The sequence below is a fragment of the Semicossyphus pulcher genome, unplaced genomic scaffold (genome assembly GCF_022749685.1).
Source record: "Semicossyphus pulcher isolate SPU_LCO1_2020_fin unplaced genomic scaffold, fSemPul1.0.p SCAF_18, whole genome shotgun sequence".
Lineage (NCBI taxonomy): Eukaryota > Metazoa > Chordata > Actinopteri > Labriformes > Labridae > Semicossyphus > Semicossyphus pulcher.
Genome location: NW_027211691.1, coordinates 24,239,525 through 24,256,359, shown reverse-complemented (window position 1 = coordinate 24,256,359; position 16,835 = coordinate 24,239,525). Strand labels below are relative to the sequence as shown.

At 38.4% G+C, this 16,835-nt stretch overlaps 1 protein-coding gene across 1 annotated transcript; it reads right to left on the bottom strand.

Annotated features, from left to right (window-relative positions):
- Window positions 1–5,556: 5,556 nt before the first annotated feature.
- LOC138595943 (neutral cholesterol ester hydrolase 1-like) lies at window positions 5,557–15,582 on the bottom strand. The gene is made up of 5 exons (XM_069667473.1): window positions 15,383–15,582; window positions 12,385–12,607; window positions 11,645–11,714; window positions 10,817–10,988; window positions 5,557–10,164 (listed from the first exon to the last, which is right to left on the bottom strand). Exons 1-5 carry the CDS (start codon window positions 15,515–15,517, stop codon window positions 9,544–9,546), a joined length of 1,221 nt encoding a protein of 406 aa, XP_069523574.1. The 5' UTR covers window positions 15,518–15,582; the 3' UTR covers window positions 5,557–9,543.
- Window positions 15,583–16,835: the final 1,253 nt, after the last annotated feature.

The window sequence follows — 16,835 nt, the reverse complement described above, 5'->3', positions numbered from 1 at the left end:
CACTCCCTTCTCTCTCTCTGCCTGTCAGGAAGAAGTGAACAATATGACCTTTAGTCGCAGCGATAACATTCTCCCTCATGAATTCCCCGCCGCTCCGGCTTTCCTTTCACATTCTCACCGGTTTGTTCTCGCTCCCGGCGCCTCTGTTTTTCTTAGAAATGATCATCTCGGCACCCAGTGATTAACGAGCAGCACCGGGGGGGCCGGGGGAGGAAGCGTCAGGCCTCCATGGGGTCACACACAGACTACATACACTATATATATGTTCACACTGCAGCTAAGATAGTCTCATCATTGTCATCTTCCCACGAGTGTCCCAGTCTTACCTGGTGTTATTTTTAATCAGTGAGAACAGTAAAAAGCTGCATGGAGATGTGTGTTTTTTCCCCTCTTGGCCGAGTGGAAATGTCTGCTAAGAGACCCACAGGCAGGGATGGATCTCGCTGAAACAGGGCCCTGGGGCAAAATATGATTTATTGACCTCAAAACCTCCCCCAGCACTCCACATACATTATATCCTGTCATTTTGAATAGCCATCAAGTACAGTGGACACATCTCGCTGCATGCGACACCTTTAATATGTTTTGTCTGGTGCTTATTAATCTCTATTTACAGATTCTACATAGTAGAATAGTCTAGAATATGTAGGCAGGGATGTGGATTTCCAGCAAGGCAAGTCTTCTGGTTTACGTTTAGCTTGTAATCCGAGGAATATTGACCAATCACGTATCAGTTGGCTGCGTATGTAGGAAAAACAGTCCGTTAGGGGAGCAAAAGCAGGCGGAACGTAATCCGCTATAATGCCATCCCTGCTCCCATCAGCGTGATCTGACGATGATTCAGCTTCTTCTTAATCTCTATAAACAGACATCTGCAGCAAGTTCAGCTAACAATCCGTTCTAGATCTAAAATTCAACTTGAGATGAATTCCCTTGACGCTGTGTCACGAAAGCCGTTCAGCGTTCAGATTTCCCGACTTCCTCGAATGCATCAGGGTCGATCCGACCTCCGTTCAACAAACGAGCATTTTAAACGTTTTCTTCTCCTCTTGAGGACAGACCTGACAAAGCTTGAAGTTTTACTTCTTACAAATCTGCATCGTGATGATGAAATTTCGGCAAAGGTAAGACCCGTTAATAACAAGTAAATCGAGAAAGAAAGAAAGAAAGAAAGAAAGAAAACGGGTTCTCTTTCTGTAATAACCCGGAGGCTATATTGTCTCAGATTATAGCCGATGGGATCCGAGATTAGGTGTTTATTGACCAAAGGTACGGCTTTAAAATAAGTTAAATGATAAAAATGTAGTCAATATAGCATTTTTGCTATCACTTCGACAGCTGCAACCAATAATTATATGTCAGTATAAATCTAAATTTGAAATAGTGTAATGTGTTTCATAAACTTTGCTGATAATGGGTTTGAAATGGACCTGTTTAAATGATACATCATGGCACAGTCAAACAGCAACTATTCCGTGGTTTAAACCTTTTAAGAGACTGTCACTAAAAAATATTTGTACCTTTAGCTTGAAAAGGATTGTTTACTGACTAAAACTATTAATTAATTATGGAAATATTCGTCAATTAATGTTCCTTTCAATTTTCTGATTAGTTCGGCAAATCTGTTTCAGCTAATTGCTTCGATTTGGGTTATTGTTATCTTTGAGTTCAAGAAGATTGTTTGTGTGGTCCTTCAGACTGCATCTCTTCCTTCTGTAAAGTCTTGTTGTTGTTTTTGACTGTTGTTGTTTTACTTTCATAAATTGCTTTTCTATTTCTGTTTCTTGATTTTTTTTGTTTTTCTTATGGGGCCAAAAAGTCCTTGAAATTAAAAGACAAATGTTTGTCATTGAGTGTTCGGATCTTGTCTGGGTTTGGTTAAGCTAAGGCAATATAACAAACTTGGTTAAAGGAAGAACAATATAAAGGTCATTGTTATAAGAAACAATTATGTGTGCACAGTGCAAACAACTTGTTAAATGTTTTATTGTGTGGTAATGTTGCATGACTTTTAACACTTTCAGTTTTACATTACATGCTCACATTATTCTTAATCGATTTTGCAATTGATCCTCTTGGTAATTAGAACACAATAACTAAACATGACTGTACTGTTTTATAACTGCCTTCATAAAGAGAGCGAGACGTTTTCCCCAAAATATAATAGGCTACATATTTCTGTTTTCCTGGATCTTTCTGTCCTGCAAAGTCACCAATTTACTTTAATTTCCTGCAGCTGTGAGCAGTTCCTCCATTTCCTTTATATAATGCATTGCATTTATGGAAAACAGCACACTGAAAATCAAGCATTTCTTAGTCTGCTAACTGCCTTCTTTTTGTTTCTTGATCATCTATTAAAAATCTTAGATAATACAATATCAGTGGAGGGATGTAATTAAGTAAATTAACTCAATTGTTTTCATTTCTCACAAAGGTAATGTTATCTAGAAAGTGCTTTAATGCAGCTAACTAGATGATATTACCGTTACCTAGTCAGCGGCTGAAAGCTTATTGCCGTTCAAAGTTTTACATACTACAAAAGGTAAGGCTTAACTGAGGCTTGACTCGTTAACGTACTTTCCCTCCAAAGTAATTTTAGCTAAAGTCTTGTCTAGGAAATGCTTCAGTGCCACTAACTAGATAATATCACACATCATTAAGTGGCTTACAGCTAATATCACCATTCGGCAGGTCTACATGATACAGCAGTAAAGACTTAAATTAGCAGCCATAATATGAACTTGGAACAAATAACTAGTTAATGTACTTACCCGCTCACGTAATGTTAGCGACAGTAATGTAATGTTTTACTGCCACTAATTACATAATATTACTGTTAGCTAGGAAAGGGCTGAAAGCTAATATTACTGCTTTATAGTTTTACATGCTACGATGTAAAAGGCTTAATTTCCTAGCTAACATAGTATTAATTGGAACAAATAACTGCTTACTGACTCACATAATGTTAGCTAGCATAATGTTATTTAGTAAGTGCTTCAATGCGACTAACTCGATAATATAAACGTTACCTAGAAAGTGGCTGAAAGCTAATAATACAGTTTGGTAAATCATGTTAGCATGCAACAAAAAACTAGTTAATGTACTTACAAGCAAGTGTAATTATTATTAGCTATTAGCTAACTTAATCTAGGAAGGAGTCTTAGTCTAGGATGTGCTTCCATGCTGCTAACTTGACAATATCACTGTTTGCTAGGTAGTAGCTGAAACAAACATTACCATTTGGTACATAATGTTAGCATAGTACAAATATCAAGTTAACATACTCTTATCTAATGTAATTTAAGCTCATGTAATGCTGTCTAGAAAGTGTTAAATGCCACTAAATATAATGTTACCGTGAGCTAGGAAGTGGCTAAAGCTAATATTACTGTTTGCATGCTTGCAAGCTAATGTAATGTTAGCTAGCGGAATGCTGTCTAGGACGTGCTTCAATGCCACAAACTAGATAATATTCCAGTTAGCTACAAAGTGGCTTAAAGCTAATATTACAGTTTGGCAGTTTTACATAATTAAATAGTAAAGGCTTAAATTCTTTGCTAACACAACGTTAACTTGGAAAAAATAACTAGCTAACATACTTTTAGCTGACTTAGCCTAATGTTATCTAGGAAGTGCTCCAATGCTAGCATTAGCCGTGTCCAAAGGCAGCTAATAAGTTATATAAGTGTGTTGTTAAACTTTGAAATATGAGAGATTTCCTTAAGATTAAAATTGTCTGTTTATTGGCTCATTTACTGAGAAGTGCTGAAATGATAACGATTGTCAGGTTCCCTGCATTTAAACGACATACAGCCTGGATTAGAAATTTGGCTGCTGTGTGATTACGGTGAAATTTTTCCTGGGATCTGCGGTCATATTGCCTGGTGTGAGAACACGCTGATCTGTTGTGACTAAATGGGAATAGGTGGTTAAGGTTAAAACAATGGCTGAGAGAATATTCATAAGTCATGCAGCCTGTTTGGCAGCAGCTTCAGTTCAGTTCCATTCAGGCACACGCAGAACTAATACAGTTTTGGTAATCAGGACCTGATGGGCACACAAATCAAATGTTAGTTCTGAGAACTTAAACACTGCCCTGTGGCGCTCCGGATGCAGCTTTGGTTGCCAATGCCTCAAAAACAAACAAACAAACAAACAAACAAACAAACAGACCTGTCTGTCAGGAGACACCTGCTCACCTCTGATCACATGACCTGACAGGCATGTTACACTCTGTCACGCAAACATCTGACGGGTTTCTGTTTCTCTGCAGGCTTTGACTTGAAGGACTCGTGTTTATGCGAGGAAGAGAAAAGAAAGTGAAGCAAGGACAGACGCAGAAAGCTGTTTCTTTGATATCCAATCAGAGGTGAGGAAACCACGCCGATGGTGAAACATTTTTATCACAATGACAGATGGGGAATGTTTGGCTGATTTATTACACTCTGTTTTTTTTATTCCTCTGAAATATCACAGGATGTCAGATCACAGGCATGGATCAAACGCTAAATCCAGTGATTGAAGAAGAATTTGTGTGTAAATCATAGAAAAGCTAGAAAATGTTATAATGCTCAAAAATAAAAGAAGAAATGGAATAACAGACTCATAATGTGATAAATGAAATCTACGCATATTTACATCAGCTGATTTAAAGACACAAGGCTGCTGTCCGGGAGGGGGATCTGGCGCCATCTCCTGTGTCAGACTTTTAAAATGTAAGCGGACACAAACAAAACTCTAGTTCCAATACCAGCAGGAATTAACAGCCAAGTAACTATTTTAATTTAATTACTAATACTTATATATTTTTAAAGAAATAATCCTTTTTTAAATGTACAATAACTACATTGTTTTTATGAAACTGCAACTTTTTATTAAGAGGCAAAATTTCAAAATATTTCTGAATTACCCATAATTTATTAAATTATTATTTATTTATTATTTTATAACAGTATTTTTGATCAGACAAATCCTTTTTTATTTGTTACAGATGGAAGCCAATAATCATAAATAAGAATTCATACCTTTGATAACTCACAGCCTTTTTCTCGCTGCAAATATTTATTCTAACAACTAATAAATGCTTTTAAATTAAATTGCTATATTTGTATTATGTGTAAACATATTCAAACCTAATCAATCCAAAATTAATAATTAAAAATAATGATTGAATTACTTTATAATAATTATAAATTTCATACAACTAATTATTATAATGTATCATTAAATTAACTGTAATTTCATAACTAATAAGCTACCAGTGCTAAATTAAATACTTAATATGATGACCGAGTTATTATCAATAATTACATGATAATCTGTTATTTAATGAGAATAACTTTTAAAGCACAAAGCTAAACAAATCTACCTGTAATTAACATGTACATTTTTAAAGGAAACACTGTGTTATTGATTTTATAATTAAATATATTGTATAGGCTATTAAAAATGTGAAACAGTAGAATTTAAAACTGACATGATATGTAATAACTAATACATAACCTTATAGATAATAACAAACAGTAGATTATTTTATTTTGCAACAAATTACACTTTTATTAGCAGTTTATTTCCTTAAATAGAAATTTGTGGTGAATTTACGCAAAACAAGAAACCAAATCATCAATCATTTTTTCATAAATAAATCACAGCAGTAAATTGTGAACACTTGAAATATTGTACGGATAAAGTAGCGGACAAACTGAAAAACGTAGATTTAATCGTGAAACCCTGCGACGGTAAAACAGTTGAACACGGAGAAATTTACTGCGTCTCTGAGTTTTCTGCAGCTGCGCCTCAAAGCGAGAAACAAACACATCTGGAGGCGTTTTGGAGGTCAGACGATGAACTGATCAAACTTGACTGCATGACAGGTTGTATTTTACATGAAAACAGAGACGTCAAGAAAGCAACACAAATTATAAGCCCGAAAATAACACTAAAAACTGGCAGAACAAAATCCCAATGTTATTCGCACGGCAGCTTTCTTATTTCATCAACACAAAAAGTGTTGTACACTGTGAAAAAACATGTTAAGTGTTATAGTTTACATGCGAGTCTTTGAAAGCCACTTTTGTCTCTATAATGGGATTTTTTTAACGTGAAATGGTCTCACATGTGGGATGAAGGGCAGGAACTGTCAGTAATTTTAGCGTAAAGTCTGGGGGCGCCGGTTGAGCTCCGTCTGTAGAGCAGGCGCTCCACATACAGAGGGGGCGGCCCTCACGCAGATGCAGAGATGGCAGGCGCGACTCCCGCCCTCGGCCCTTTGCTGCATGTCTTCGCTCGCGCTCTTCTCCCCTTATTTCCTGTCTCCTTTCAATAAAGGCAAAAAATAATCTTAAAAAACAAATGAATTAAGGAAAATAAATATTGAATTGAAGATCATATCATGTGATCAAAAGCTCCAGAACAGCTACTACATAGAATTTTGGGTGACATTGTTTCTCATCAATTATTTTCTTCATCAATAAGCTTCTGATTATTTTTAAGTACATACATTTTTTGGTGTAATTAGTGTCAGAAAAAAGGAAAAAAGTCTGTTAAAAAATCATCAAAGAGTCCACGAGACGTCTTCAAATGTTTTAGCTGACGATCCAAAACCAAAAGATATTAAATGTACATTTATTTTAAAACAGAGGAAGAGCAGAAAATAATCACATCTCAGAGGATTTTAAGTTTAGGCATCTGTCTTGATTGATTCACATTTCCTTTAAGAGATTTATTTTTCTGTAAGAGCAAAAAGAAATAAAACAAAACTCCACTTGCGGCGTTTAGATTGTATATTTTTACAAATATACATATCAGCAAGATATCAGATCACGAACGGTTTGGGGTTTTTCTGAATCGGCTAAAATATCTTTACCAAACATATTAAATTTAGCGTACATGATAAAGCAAATCCTCTGCTTTTATCTCTACTTTAAATTCTCTATAAAAAGCTGACGACCTCCAATATGGCCGCCAGAGCTCGCCCTCTGCAGGTGCTGCCGCGCCTCTTGTCCTTGCAATCACACTCAAACATGGTCCAGGAATGTAAGGACACACGCTTAGACACATGATGACACTCAAACCGTGCACGGGGAAAAACAGTGACATAGAGAAAACATTGTAATCCTGCTCCCTACACACCGCTAGGCATGTCCCAGGAGCCAATAAAAACAGCTACTTTAGGATTTACTGGCGCTGCAGGGGTACATCTGGGGCCGCTTTGGGATATTGTCTTGGCTGAAACAACCTGTTGTATAATCCGACGTAAATTAAAACCTTATTTATACAATAGAAACTATTTAATGCATCTTTTCACACAGAAACATTCAGAAGTCTTCCTCTACAGTCTTTAACTCCATGGTTTCTTATTTATAAATTATTTATGAACTACATGTGCATATCAAACATTTTTTATCTACAAAGCGCACAAAAACGTGTCAAATGGACTTCATAAAAACTGTCTGGAATAATTTCCTCTGAAGAGAAGAAGAAAGTCTCCTGATAGCCAGTGTTTTACCTCGACGCCCTGCAATGACCACACTCAGCTCAGTGTTTCTGCAGCGCTCTTGGCTCGCCGCCTCTCCAGGGCCGAAAGCCAAAACCGAGTCAGTCTGACGCTCGCTGTCGTCGGTTCATTATATTAGTTTTGGGCCAGCAGCGGTCGGGGGAGGGAAACATGAGAGTCCTTTTGGGACGCCTCCTCTCGCGGCGGTACAGTAATAATCGCAAGTTTCTTCACAGCTATCATCATCATCATCATTGCATTTGGCCGTGCGTGTCCAGTGGTCATCAGAGGGTGAAGTTACAGAGAGTGACGGATGCTGTCAAACACACAATATTGCACAATCCAGTGAATATACACAGATGTGAACTCTGGCATAGTTTTTCCACACACACATACACACTGCAACCTTGACTTGTTTTTTGTGTGTGTGTGTGTGTGTGTGTGTGTGTGTGTGTGTGTGTGTGTTGAGGCTTTTTCAGTGTCTCAGTGCAACATAAAACAATAAAAGAGTTACTTTGACCTCAGATTAGGAGTCTGTGAGAACTCAAGGCTCATCATTTTAAAAGAAACACTGCTTTGCACCAGATTGTGACGCTGACACCATGCTGACGTTGTACTGAAATAGTTGGCTGTGTTAAATACCTGATTCTGATTGGTTAATTACGGCATTCCGAGGTCTGTTATTTCTCGATAACAGACTGTTGTTATGGAGAACAGACCGTTGCTAGGGATGCAGCTCTAATCACACAATCTTGAGGACTGACTGTAATCATATCAATCCGCCAAAAGAAGTCCGGTAAATTTGACGCCGGTCTGTTTACAGAGGGGAAAAACATAAAAGAGGCGGAAGAGTTAAGAGACGCAAAACCTACGAGAGAGCTACACACCTGAAGACGGCACACGAAGTAGACAGTAAACAGAACACAGATATGCCAGTGTTTAAAGACGGGGAATGGAAAAGAAAATGTCAACATCATCCCTTACTGAAGTCAGCTGTAAGGACGTGTAAAGTCTTGAGCCCGACTGACATATATAGGAGGGCCGATATTACCTGGTGGCCGATATGGGCGTATTACAGATATATCTGTATCTTTGTTTATGTTTACCAACGTGTAAACTTGTTTTACAGAACATATAATGCAAAAGTCAATGTTGGGAATGATTTAGAAATTTAAGCCACCTCCATGCTTTCAGCAGTGTCTGCACAGCGGAGCAGATGGTGTGCTCCATAACACACTTAATGCTTCAGAATGAAGGAAAGCAGCTTTCTGAGTATCCTTGCTCGGTCATATCGGCGCAAAATCGGTGCATCCATCCACGTAGAAAAGCTCTATTTCCATTCCTTCTCATTAATTCACTACGTCAGCTGCCATGTTGGTAAATTTCCCCTCTAAAATCGGCGTCAGTCGGGCTCTACACGAGTTTGAATCATGTTTTATTTTGCACAGGCCTTGAATAAACTCCTTGATTTTGTTTCTCCTAGAAATAATGAGCCCAAAGCCATTTGTCTTTGACTCGAGTGTGAAAGCGTCACTTTCTTTGGTTACATTTGATTGGAAAGGTTTTGGTTTCAGTGAGGACGCTTTGTGATCAAATTGCCATGTTTTGTTTACTTTCTGCAAAGTAGGCAATTCTCTGAGGAAGCTTTTCTGGATGATCCGGCCCTGATTTGCCCCCTAGTGGAGATAACTATTAATGCTCCAGCTGCACAGGCCGGTCTGACCAGAAACAGAGTCGGCTTGTAGGTAGAAGCAAGAACATCCTGAGCCTGGGATTTGGATTTGTTGATTATATGTCTTTAAATCTTACACAATATGCAGATAATCCTTTTCCCAGCAGCTGAGGACACGTGGACACAGTATATTAAACCTATTGACCTCACATCACAGGTCTGATTTTAACCAGTCGTCACATGGAGTTCATTTGTGATAACCAAAGACACTTCTCCTCTGTGCTGATCCAACTAGGAGCTCTCTGAAGTACCAGACTTTGTGCTCCAGGACTTCTTTGGTTCCACGAACAAAGAGGATCAGCCGCGCTTTGATTGTCTACAGATTCTGGTCCAGCCAGCGGATGTAGTTGTCCATGCTCCTCTGGCCAACACAAGACATCATGGGCAGGAACGCAAACACCATGCAGCCATGAAAGCCGTCCTCGTAGTGATCGCTGAACACCGTGACTCCAGCGTCCTGCAGGCGCCTGACGTACATCAACCCGTCATCCCTCAGCACGTCAAACTCACAGGTCATTACGTATGCTTTAGGCGTTCTACCCAGAACCCCCTGCTCTGCTAGCAGTGGCGCTGCCCTCACGTCCATCAGCCCCGGTACTTTGCCCATCACGGCTGGCGACCCCGTTTCTTTCAAAACTGGCCGGAAGTTTTTCCTGCGATCAGCCGGGAGCAAAGCAGTCCAGTCCAGCCTGGAGCGGGTGCTGGCGCTGATAACCGGCTGGTCCAGGGAGCTGTGGTTGTTGGCGAGCAGGAGCTGCTCCAGGGAGCGGTCGGCGCCCAGGTACTCCAGCCAGAAGCGAGCCATGTAGGGCCTGTAGAGGATGGGCACGGCCTGGTTCTGCTGGTAGGACGGGGTGTAGAAGTCGAGCGCCTGCAGCACGGGGTAGACCAGCGCCTGGGCCTTAAACTTCACTGTCAGACTGTCATCTGAGCTGAGCTGTGGACACAGACAGGCTTAAGGTCAAAGGTCAATAACGACTCTAGTTAGTTTTAAACAGAAAGAGCTGATTGCAGATCATTTTTGGTCAATATTTAATACATTTAATACCTTTAAAACCCCTTTGTGTTTGTGAATGTAGGTGATCACAGCATCTTCTACATGATTCTCATGATAAATGTTTGTTTTCTTTCTTTTTAATTCGACAAATTGTGCACCACAGTGTGTTTTTTACTCCTCAGGAGCCACAGGAAATGTTTCTAATGCTGCAGGTCGTTACATTTATTGATTATTTCTCCCATTAACACCCCTTTTCAGGGTTTAAGGCCCCCTTAAAGTAAAGGATCCAGATTTTGTCAGTTGAATTTCTGCACTTTTGTTTTTCAGCTGCGTCACTGTACAAAGAGCAACAAACAAACATAACCAGGCAGGCTGTGGATGACTAAAAATGAGTCTCTAAGGACCCCTGGTGTTCATCGTTCAAGAAGCTTTTTTCTGTGCACAATGGAGACCAAATGAGGACACCAACCCACCAAAGTACAACCAAGTAATCATTTTTTATGCTACTAGATGCCATTTTTTTGTGCATAAAACTGCTGTCATAACAAGTAGTGAGTCTTGTGTGTGTGTGTGTGTGCGTGTATTTTCGTACCTCCTGTGCCACAGCAGCAGCCAGGTTCCCCCCGGCGCTGTCCCCTGACACACACACCCTCTTTGGGTCGATGCCGTAACGCTCCAGGACCTGAGGGGACAGGAAGGCCCGCGACGCTGCCAGCGCATCGTGGTACTGATCCGGGAACACCGCCTCTGGAGCAAGGCGGTAACTATGGCAACAGGACATCATAGGAAGATAAAAATTATTTCTGTTACATAACGCTGTGACACATGAAGAAAAGGCAGAGCGGTGTGGGTGTTTCGCAGCAGAAGAAAATGTTCCGTTTTTACTCGTTTTGACTGAAATTCACGTTTGTTTTAAAGGAACTCTTTAAATTAGTTCTAATTTAAATTATAGATTATGCAGATTATGCTTTATATAATAAAATGGACTCAATCTAAATAATCTGGACTGTGATATAATTACATTTTAATTTTTCAACATCGATTCTCTTCTTCTTCTGCGTACTGTTTTTAAGTAGCTTTAAGCATCATCTAATGGCCTCGATCGTTCAAAACTCCATGAGTCAGCTTTCTTCTTGTTTGCAAACATTAATTCTGAACTTGTTCAAAGAAAAGTAAAATAAATAATGAACCACCTTCAGGAAGAGTCTGATCCAAATGTTTTCCAACAAACATTTCTTGGAATATTGGCTTTTATCACATTGGAAGTAATGAAGAAAACACGTCCAGGTTAGACGTAGCTTTTTGTCTTTGTTTTCTGAATTATCTCCAGAAGATCATCAGTAAAATGTCAACAGCTAATTCATAACTTTCAACATTTCTGACTTATTATATAAACTAGCTGTAAGCTGACAGAACTCACTCGACAGACATGACGACAGAGTCCAGCTCCTCGGCCATCTTCCGACAGAGAAGATCGTATGAACGCATCCCTGTGAACGGGGAAGATGTATGTAAACACAACATGTTACAATAATAATAATAATGTTAATAAAACTTTTTGTTTATCAGCTTTCATACAAAAAGCTCAGAGTGCTTTACACTTATGAAATCTCATGCACCAAGTGCTTCACAGGTAAAAAGACAGACTGAAGATGAGGACGGGCGTATAAAGCCATGATTGTAATAAGATGGAACATAGTTTATAATCTGTTGATGATATTAGTGAACATAAGAGAAAAAGTAAAGATGAAAACAGAATACATTCATGCGTAAAATTAGGTTAAATATTTTTAAAGACATGCAACAGTGCAGAAGTTCAAGAGAAGCCTGAAACAGGAAGGTCACGGCTAGTTAGCGGCTAACGTGAAGAGGCCACGTGAAGCGGCCACACTGATGAGGTCAGTTAAGTTTCTATGTCTGTTTTGTGCTTTTGCAGCTCTGGAGATGCGAGTTATGATCATCTGACGTTACAGTGGTGCAAGTGAATCAAAAATGAGTCAATAAGTCGAGATCTCGAGAAAACAACCAGAAATGACTCGTTATCACGGGAAATCAAATGTTTGGATGCATGTCCGCTTAGGGCTTCCGTATCTAGCAACTTGACTTTTATATTAAAATGTGACAACAAATGAAGAAACATTAAAGTCAATCTTCACTCACGTCCGCTGCCGAGTGCCCATCCTCCCCCGTGGAAATATATGATCCCCCTCTTCAGCGGCCTCCCCCCCTTCGGCTGGAAGACCCGGGTCGGCACACCGTCCAGGGTGGAGTCAGTCACGTACAAGGTGGGGCTGGACCGAGCCTCTATCACCTCCAACCACGACACCACCTGGTTCAACAGGTGGAGCCGGTGACACACACCCAGCGCGTGAGCCACGTCACTCTGGAAATAAAAAAACACATGATTACAGGGTCAGAGTTTTCTACCTGTGAGGACACAGGTAGCGTAAAGCACACAAGTCAAAACTTTAATGATAGAAAGGAAGTCCTCAGGGTGTCAAACAATTGAAGGAAATGTTTAATGATTAAGGATTTGTTTTATCAAAATGTTAAAGTCCTGCATTTAGATTTTTACTCAGAAAACAAAGAAGCACAAAAAGAAAGAAGCCATTAAGCAGAATACAGAACACTGAATTGTGAAGTAACTTAAGTTATCAAAAGAAGTGGAGTAAAAAGTGGGGCTATAGAAGCATAAAGGAACATGAAATCAAAATATATAATTACAAATTTAGATTTAAAGCACAAATAACTTGTCTCTCCCTCCCTTTTGCTTTCATAGATAAGTTTGATAAAACATTTTCTTTCTCACTTTTTCATGTTAAAGATTTAATCATTTAAGATGCTCCCTACAGAAAAATATAAAGGAATCACAAAGGAAAAGCAGCATAAAGTGGCTAAAATGTACCCAATTTTTTAAGTAGTATTTGAGAACTACTCGGTCACTTTCCACCACTGATTTCACCCTAAATCTTCCTGATAGTAAATCAGGGGTGACGTGTCTCTGCAGCCTGTGTCGACTGAAACAACAGTGGAAAAAGGTGGGGCAGAAACATCCTCATAACAGCTGCAGCTACAGAAAGAGCCAGGCGTGAAAAACCCGTCTAACGCAGAGAGAGAGTGAAAACCTGTTGCACTGCAATGACACATTTTATAAGAGCGAGGTGTGTGAACTGCCACCGTGAGCTGGTCAGCAGCTTATGTTAAGAGCAGTGTTGCAGCAGCTCAGTCACGTGTGCTCAACAAGGCAGATACTGTGTCACACAGGTGCAGGTTACAAAAGGGTCAGAGGTCATTTGCATATTGCATTCTTCCTGGTATCACGTTGCTATAAGAGCATCCGTCCTTTTAATTTGTCCATTCTCTTCTGTCCAGTTTAAATCTACCTGAGTGTGTCCTTACTTCCCTTTACTGGGAAGACTGATCCCGCCAAGAGCTCCGGAAAAAAATGTTTGGGATTATCCATTCTTAGTTTTTGATTTCAAAGAAGGAGAATTTTCTCCACCAAGAAAGGAAAGCTTAATCCTTTAAAATAACTCAAAACCAAACAAAAATATATAAATATTTGATGCAATTTAGTTAAATGAGTTGGAAATTAAAATACATCATTATACATTTAAATAATAAAACTCTATTCTGCTCCTTTTTGTTATTTGTAGTATAGTAGGTAAGGTGTATATTATTCTGTTCTATCTACTTCTATTCTCGTCTGATGTGCTATATTGTGCAATTCCCAGCCTTAGTCTGATCTATGGTATAATATAGTTTTGTATTGTCACCATGACGACCTCGAGTGTGATATTGTTTTTATACAACAGTTACACAAGCGGCAAATACAAGTAAAAAGTAACAAAAAACAACAGAAACTGGACTGTTGTTGCTAAGCAACCCAAACATTCTCCTGCACTGCAGGTTACCACAGATCAACCGTTTTGTTTTCATTAATCATCGAGACATCTAAACATACACGGTCTGCTGTACCGTCGATTTACAGTATTCAGAACACCTGGCTGAGGCGGAGTGATACACAGAGTGAAAAGTCCCAGTGATGTTGTTCTCTATATCAGCACTCATGGAATGCCTCTCGTCCAATCAGAGTACTTGGCCGGAACTAACTGTAGTATAATAGAATATAAAGTATTCTGTTGCACTCAACTGTTCTAGTATGATAACGTTTGGTATAGTTCTTAGTATTCTGCTTATTCAATTATATTCTATTCTTATTGAATGTAGTAGTATGTTAAAGTAAAGAGTATTATTTTCTCTACTACTCTTTCTACTGTTCTATAATACATTACAGTTTGGTAAAGTTTGAGGTAATCTTCTTAAATCTAATCTGCTTTATTCCAGTATAGTGAAGTATGTTATATAGTAATCTTTACCATTCTTCTCAATTGTACTATGGCATGATATACATAGGAAGTCTACTCTGTTCTTTCCTACTAAACTCTAATGTACTATTAATTCTACTCAAATATACTTCAGTATAATACAGTTTAATGCAATATAAAATATTATGTATAACAGCATACTGTATTGTATTTTATTCTGTTCTATTCTTCTGAACGTGCCTCTGCTTTTGGATATGCATGTATGTTTCAGTATAATGTTCTATTTCATTCAATTCTATTCGACCCACATCTACAATAGTATGATACAGTTTGGTATAGTTTGTAGTATTCTGCTTAAGTCTATTCTGTATTATTACACTCTTATCTACAGTGATAGCCACCAGTATGGTACATTATATAGTATTATATTTAGGCTGTTTTATTCTGCATTTCAACACTTTTTAAAAATCTGTTGAGTTTACTGCGATCTGTTATTTATTATAATTAATGTAATCATTTCATCTATTCTGTTCTTATTCACAATACTAAATTATATATTCTCTTATTTGTTCTTGTAATAAATATATATGCTAAGCTAATATCTTTATAACTATGTGCTACTACATGTGACCTATCCTTTTATGTCATTGTTTATGCATTATCTTATTTCTTTAACACTATTTAAATTCTGCTACGACTCTTTGCTACAAATACTTATTTGTTTTTCCCCCCTAATTTTATTTATTTATCTAACCCTGACAGCTCCTGTATTTCCACATCAACCTGTCCTCCTACGCTCTCCACCCGTCAGTGCATCCTCCTGCTCTCACCGCCTTCATGAAGCTCCGGAACAGCGCGTCCAGCAGCATCAGCTTCCATGGCTCGCAAACGCCCTTCGGTAGCGGCAGGTAGACGTAGTAGGCGGCCGCCAACAGCAGCACGGCTCCGGCTAAACGGAGCCTCATGGTGGCGGACTGTACCTGCTTAAAGCCTACCGGTAATACGGTTATTGCCCTCCCCCGGTCGTAGGGAATTGGTGGCTCCGCCAGAGATCGACGAAACACGGAGAATTGACCTTGATTTCAAAATAAGAGCCGGCGCTAGGGTTTTTGGGCCATCTCGTAGCAGACAACGAAGAGAAATGCTCTTATTTTGAAACATGATTCCAGGAAGTAGTGAAGGCGTTGTGTAATGTGGTTGCTGATGGGAAATGTAGTTCTTCTGATGGTAATACTAAAAACTTACCGGCTCTATATATATTTGGAAAAGCTTTTTTTAAATAATTTTTTGTGTGTTCAGAAATTGCCGTTCGTAAATAAAAAAAATATCTAGAAAATATTTGTATTTAAATAAAAATAGTTTGTTAATTTTGTATTTATTTTATTTTACATTTAATTATCCATATTGTATAAATACTACATAATGTTAATATGTTACACTGTTTTAGTACACTATATTCAACATTCAAATGATGTATCAAATCAGACTGTTGACTTTGCTGTTACCTTTTAAAGCACAAATGTTTTTCTTAGTTATAATTTTCTTATATTTTTTCACCTATGTTCTTAATTTAATGTTATATACCTCTCTCTATATATATATTTTAATCATTTTCTTAATCTATCTGGGCTTATGTCCTGTGCTGCTGAAATTATCCTCTGTCAATTATTAAAGGCTACTTTTCTTTCTATTTAATTTAACTGCACACAAGAGTTACATTCAAAAATATAGTTTTCTAAACTTAGAATTTGTTGTTATTATATTGAACCTTTCTCTGTTTGATGCATAAAATATCCACCAAATATAAACATGAAATTAAAGCCTTAGTGAATCAAATTTTTGAGGTATTTTTATATTTTAATTCTTATCTCTTTAACAGTTTAACAGTGAAAAATAACCCAGATGTGAGACACAAAACTAGTCAAGCAGATTCTAAGTTTGGTTAAAATCATGAACTCAAAATCCACCATGTTATATGAAGTGGCTGAAAACAGACCAGATATTTGGACTCTTTCCTACTTTAATCAAATGTCTGCTTTGTTGGCTGTTGAATAGTTGTTGTATAGTATAAAAGGGTTCACCTACTCCCATGTTCAAGCAATAACATGCAACTAAAAGCCTCTCAACTAGCATTTTCTAGTTCTTATTTTGCAGTTTAACTGATGGATAATTAGCCACACCTGGCCTCAACCACTCACACCTGTGTCCAGTTAATCAGCAAGGTAAGAGGAGGAAGCTTAAAAAGAGCTCCAGTATCCTAGCAGCTACTTTCTGGTCTCAGAC

What these genes read in the sequence shown, in the direction of transcription:
- LOC138595943 (XM_069667473.1), bottom strand. Translation starts at nt 15,517, where the DNA reads ATGAGGCTCCGTTTAGCCGGAGCCGTGCTGCTGTTGGCGGCCGCCTAC. An exon ending in TCCGGAGCTTCATGAAGGCG is followed by an intron (nt 12,608 to 15,382) that starts GTGAGAGCAGGA and finishes TTTTATTTCCAG; the next exon opens with AGTGACGTGGCTCACGCGCT. An exon ending in ATGGGCACTCGGCAGCGGAC is followed by an intron (nt 11,715 to 12,384) that starts GTGAGTGAAGAT and finishes CCCCGTTCACAG; the next exon opens with GGATGCGTTCATACGATCTT.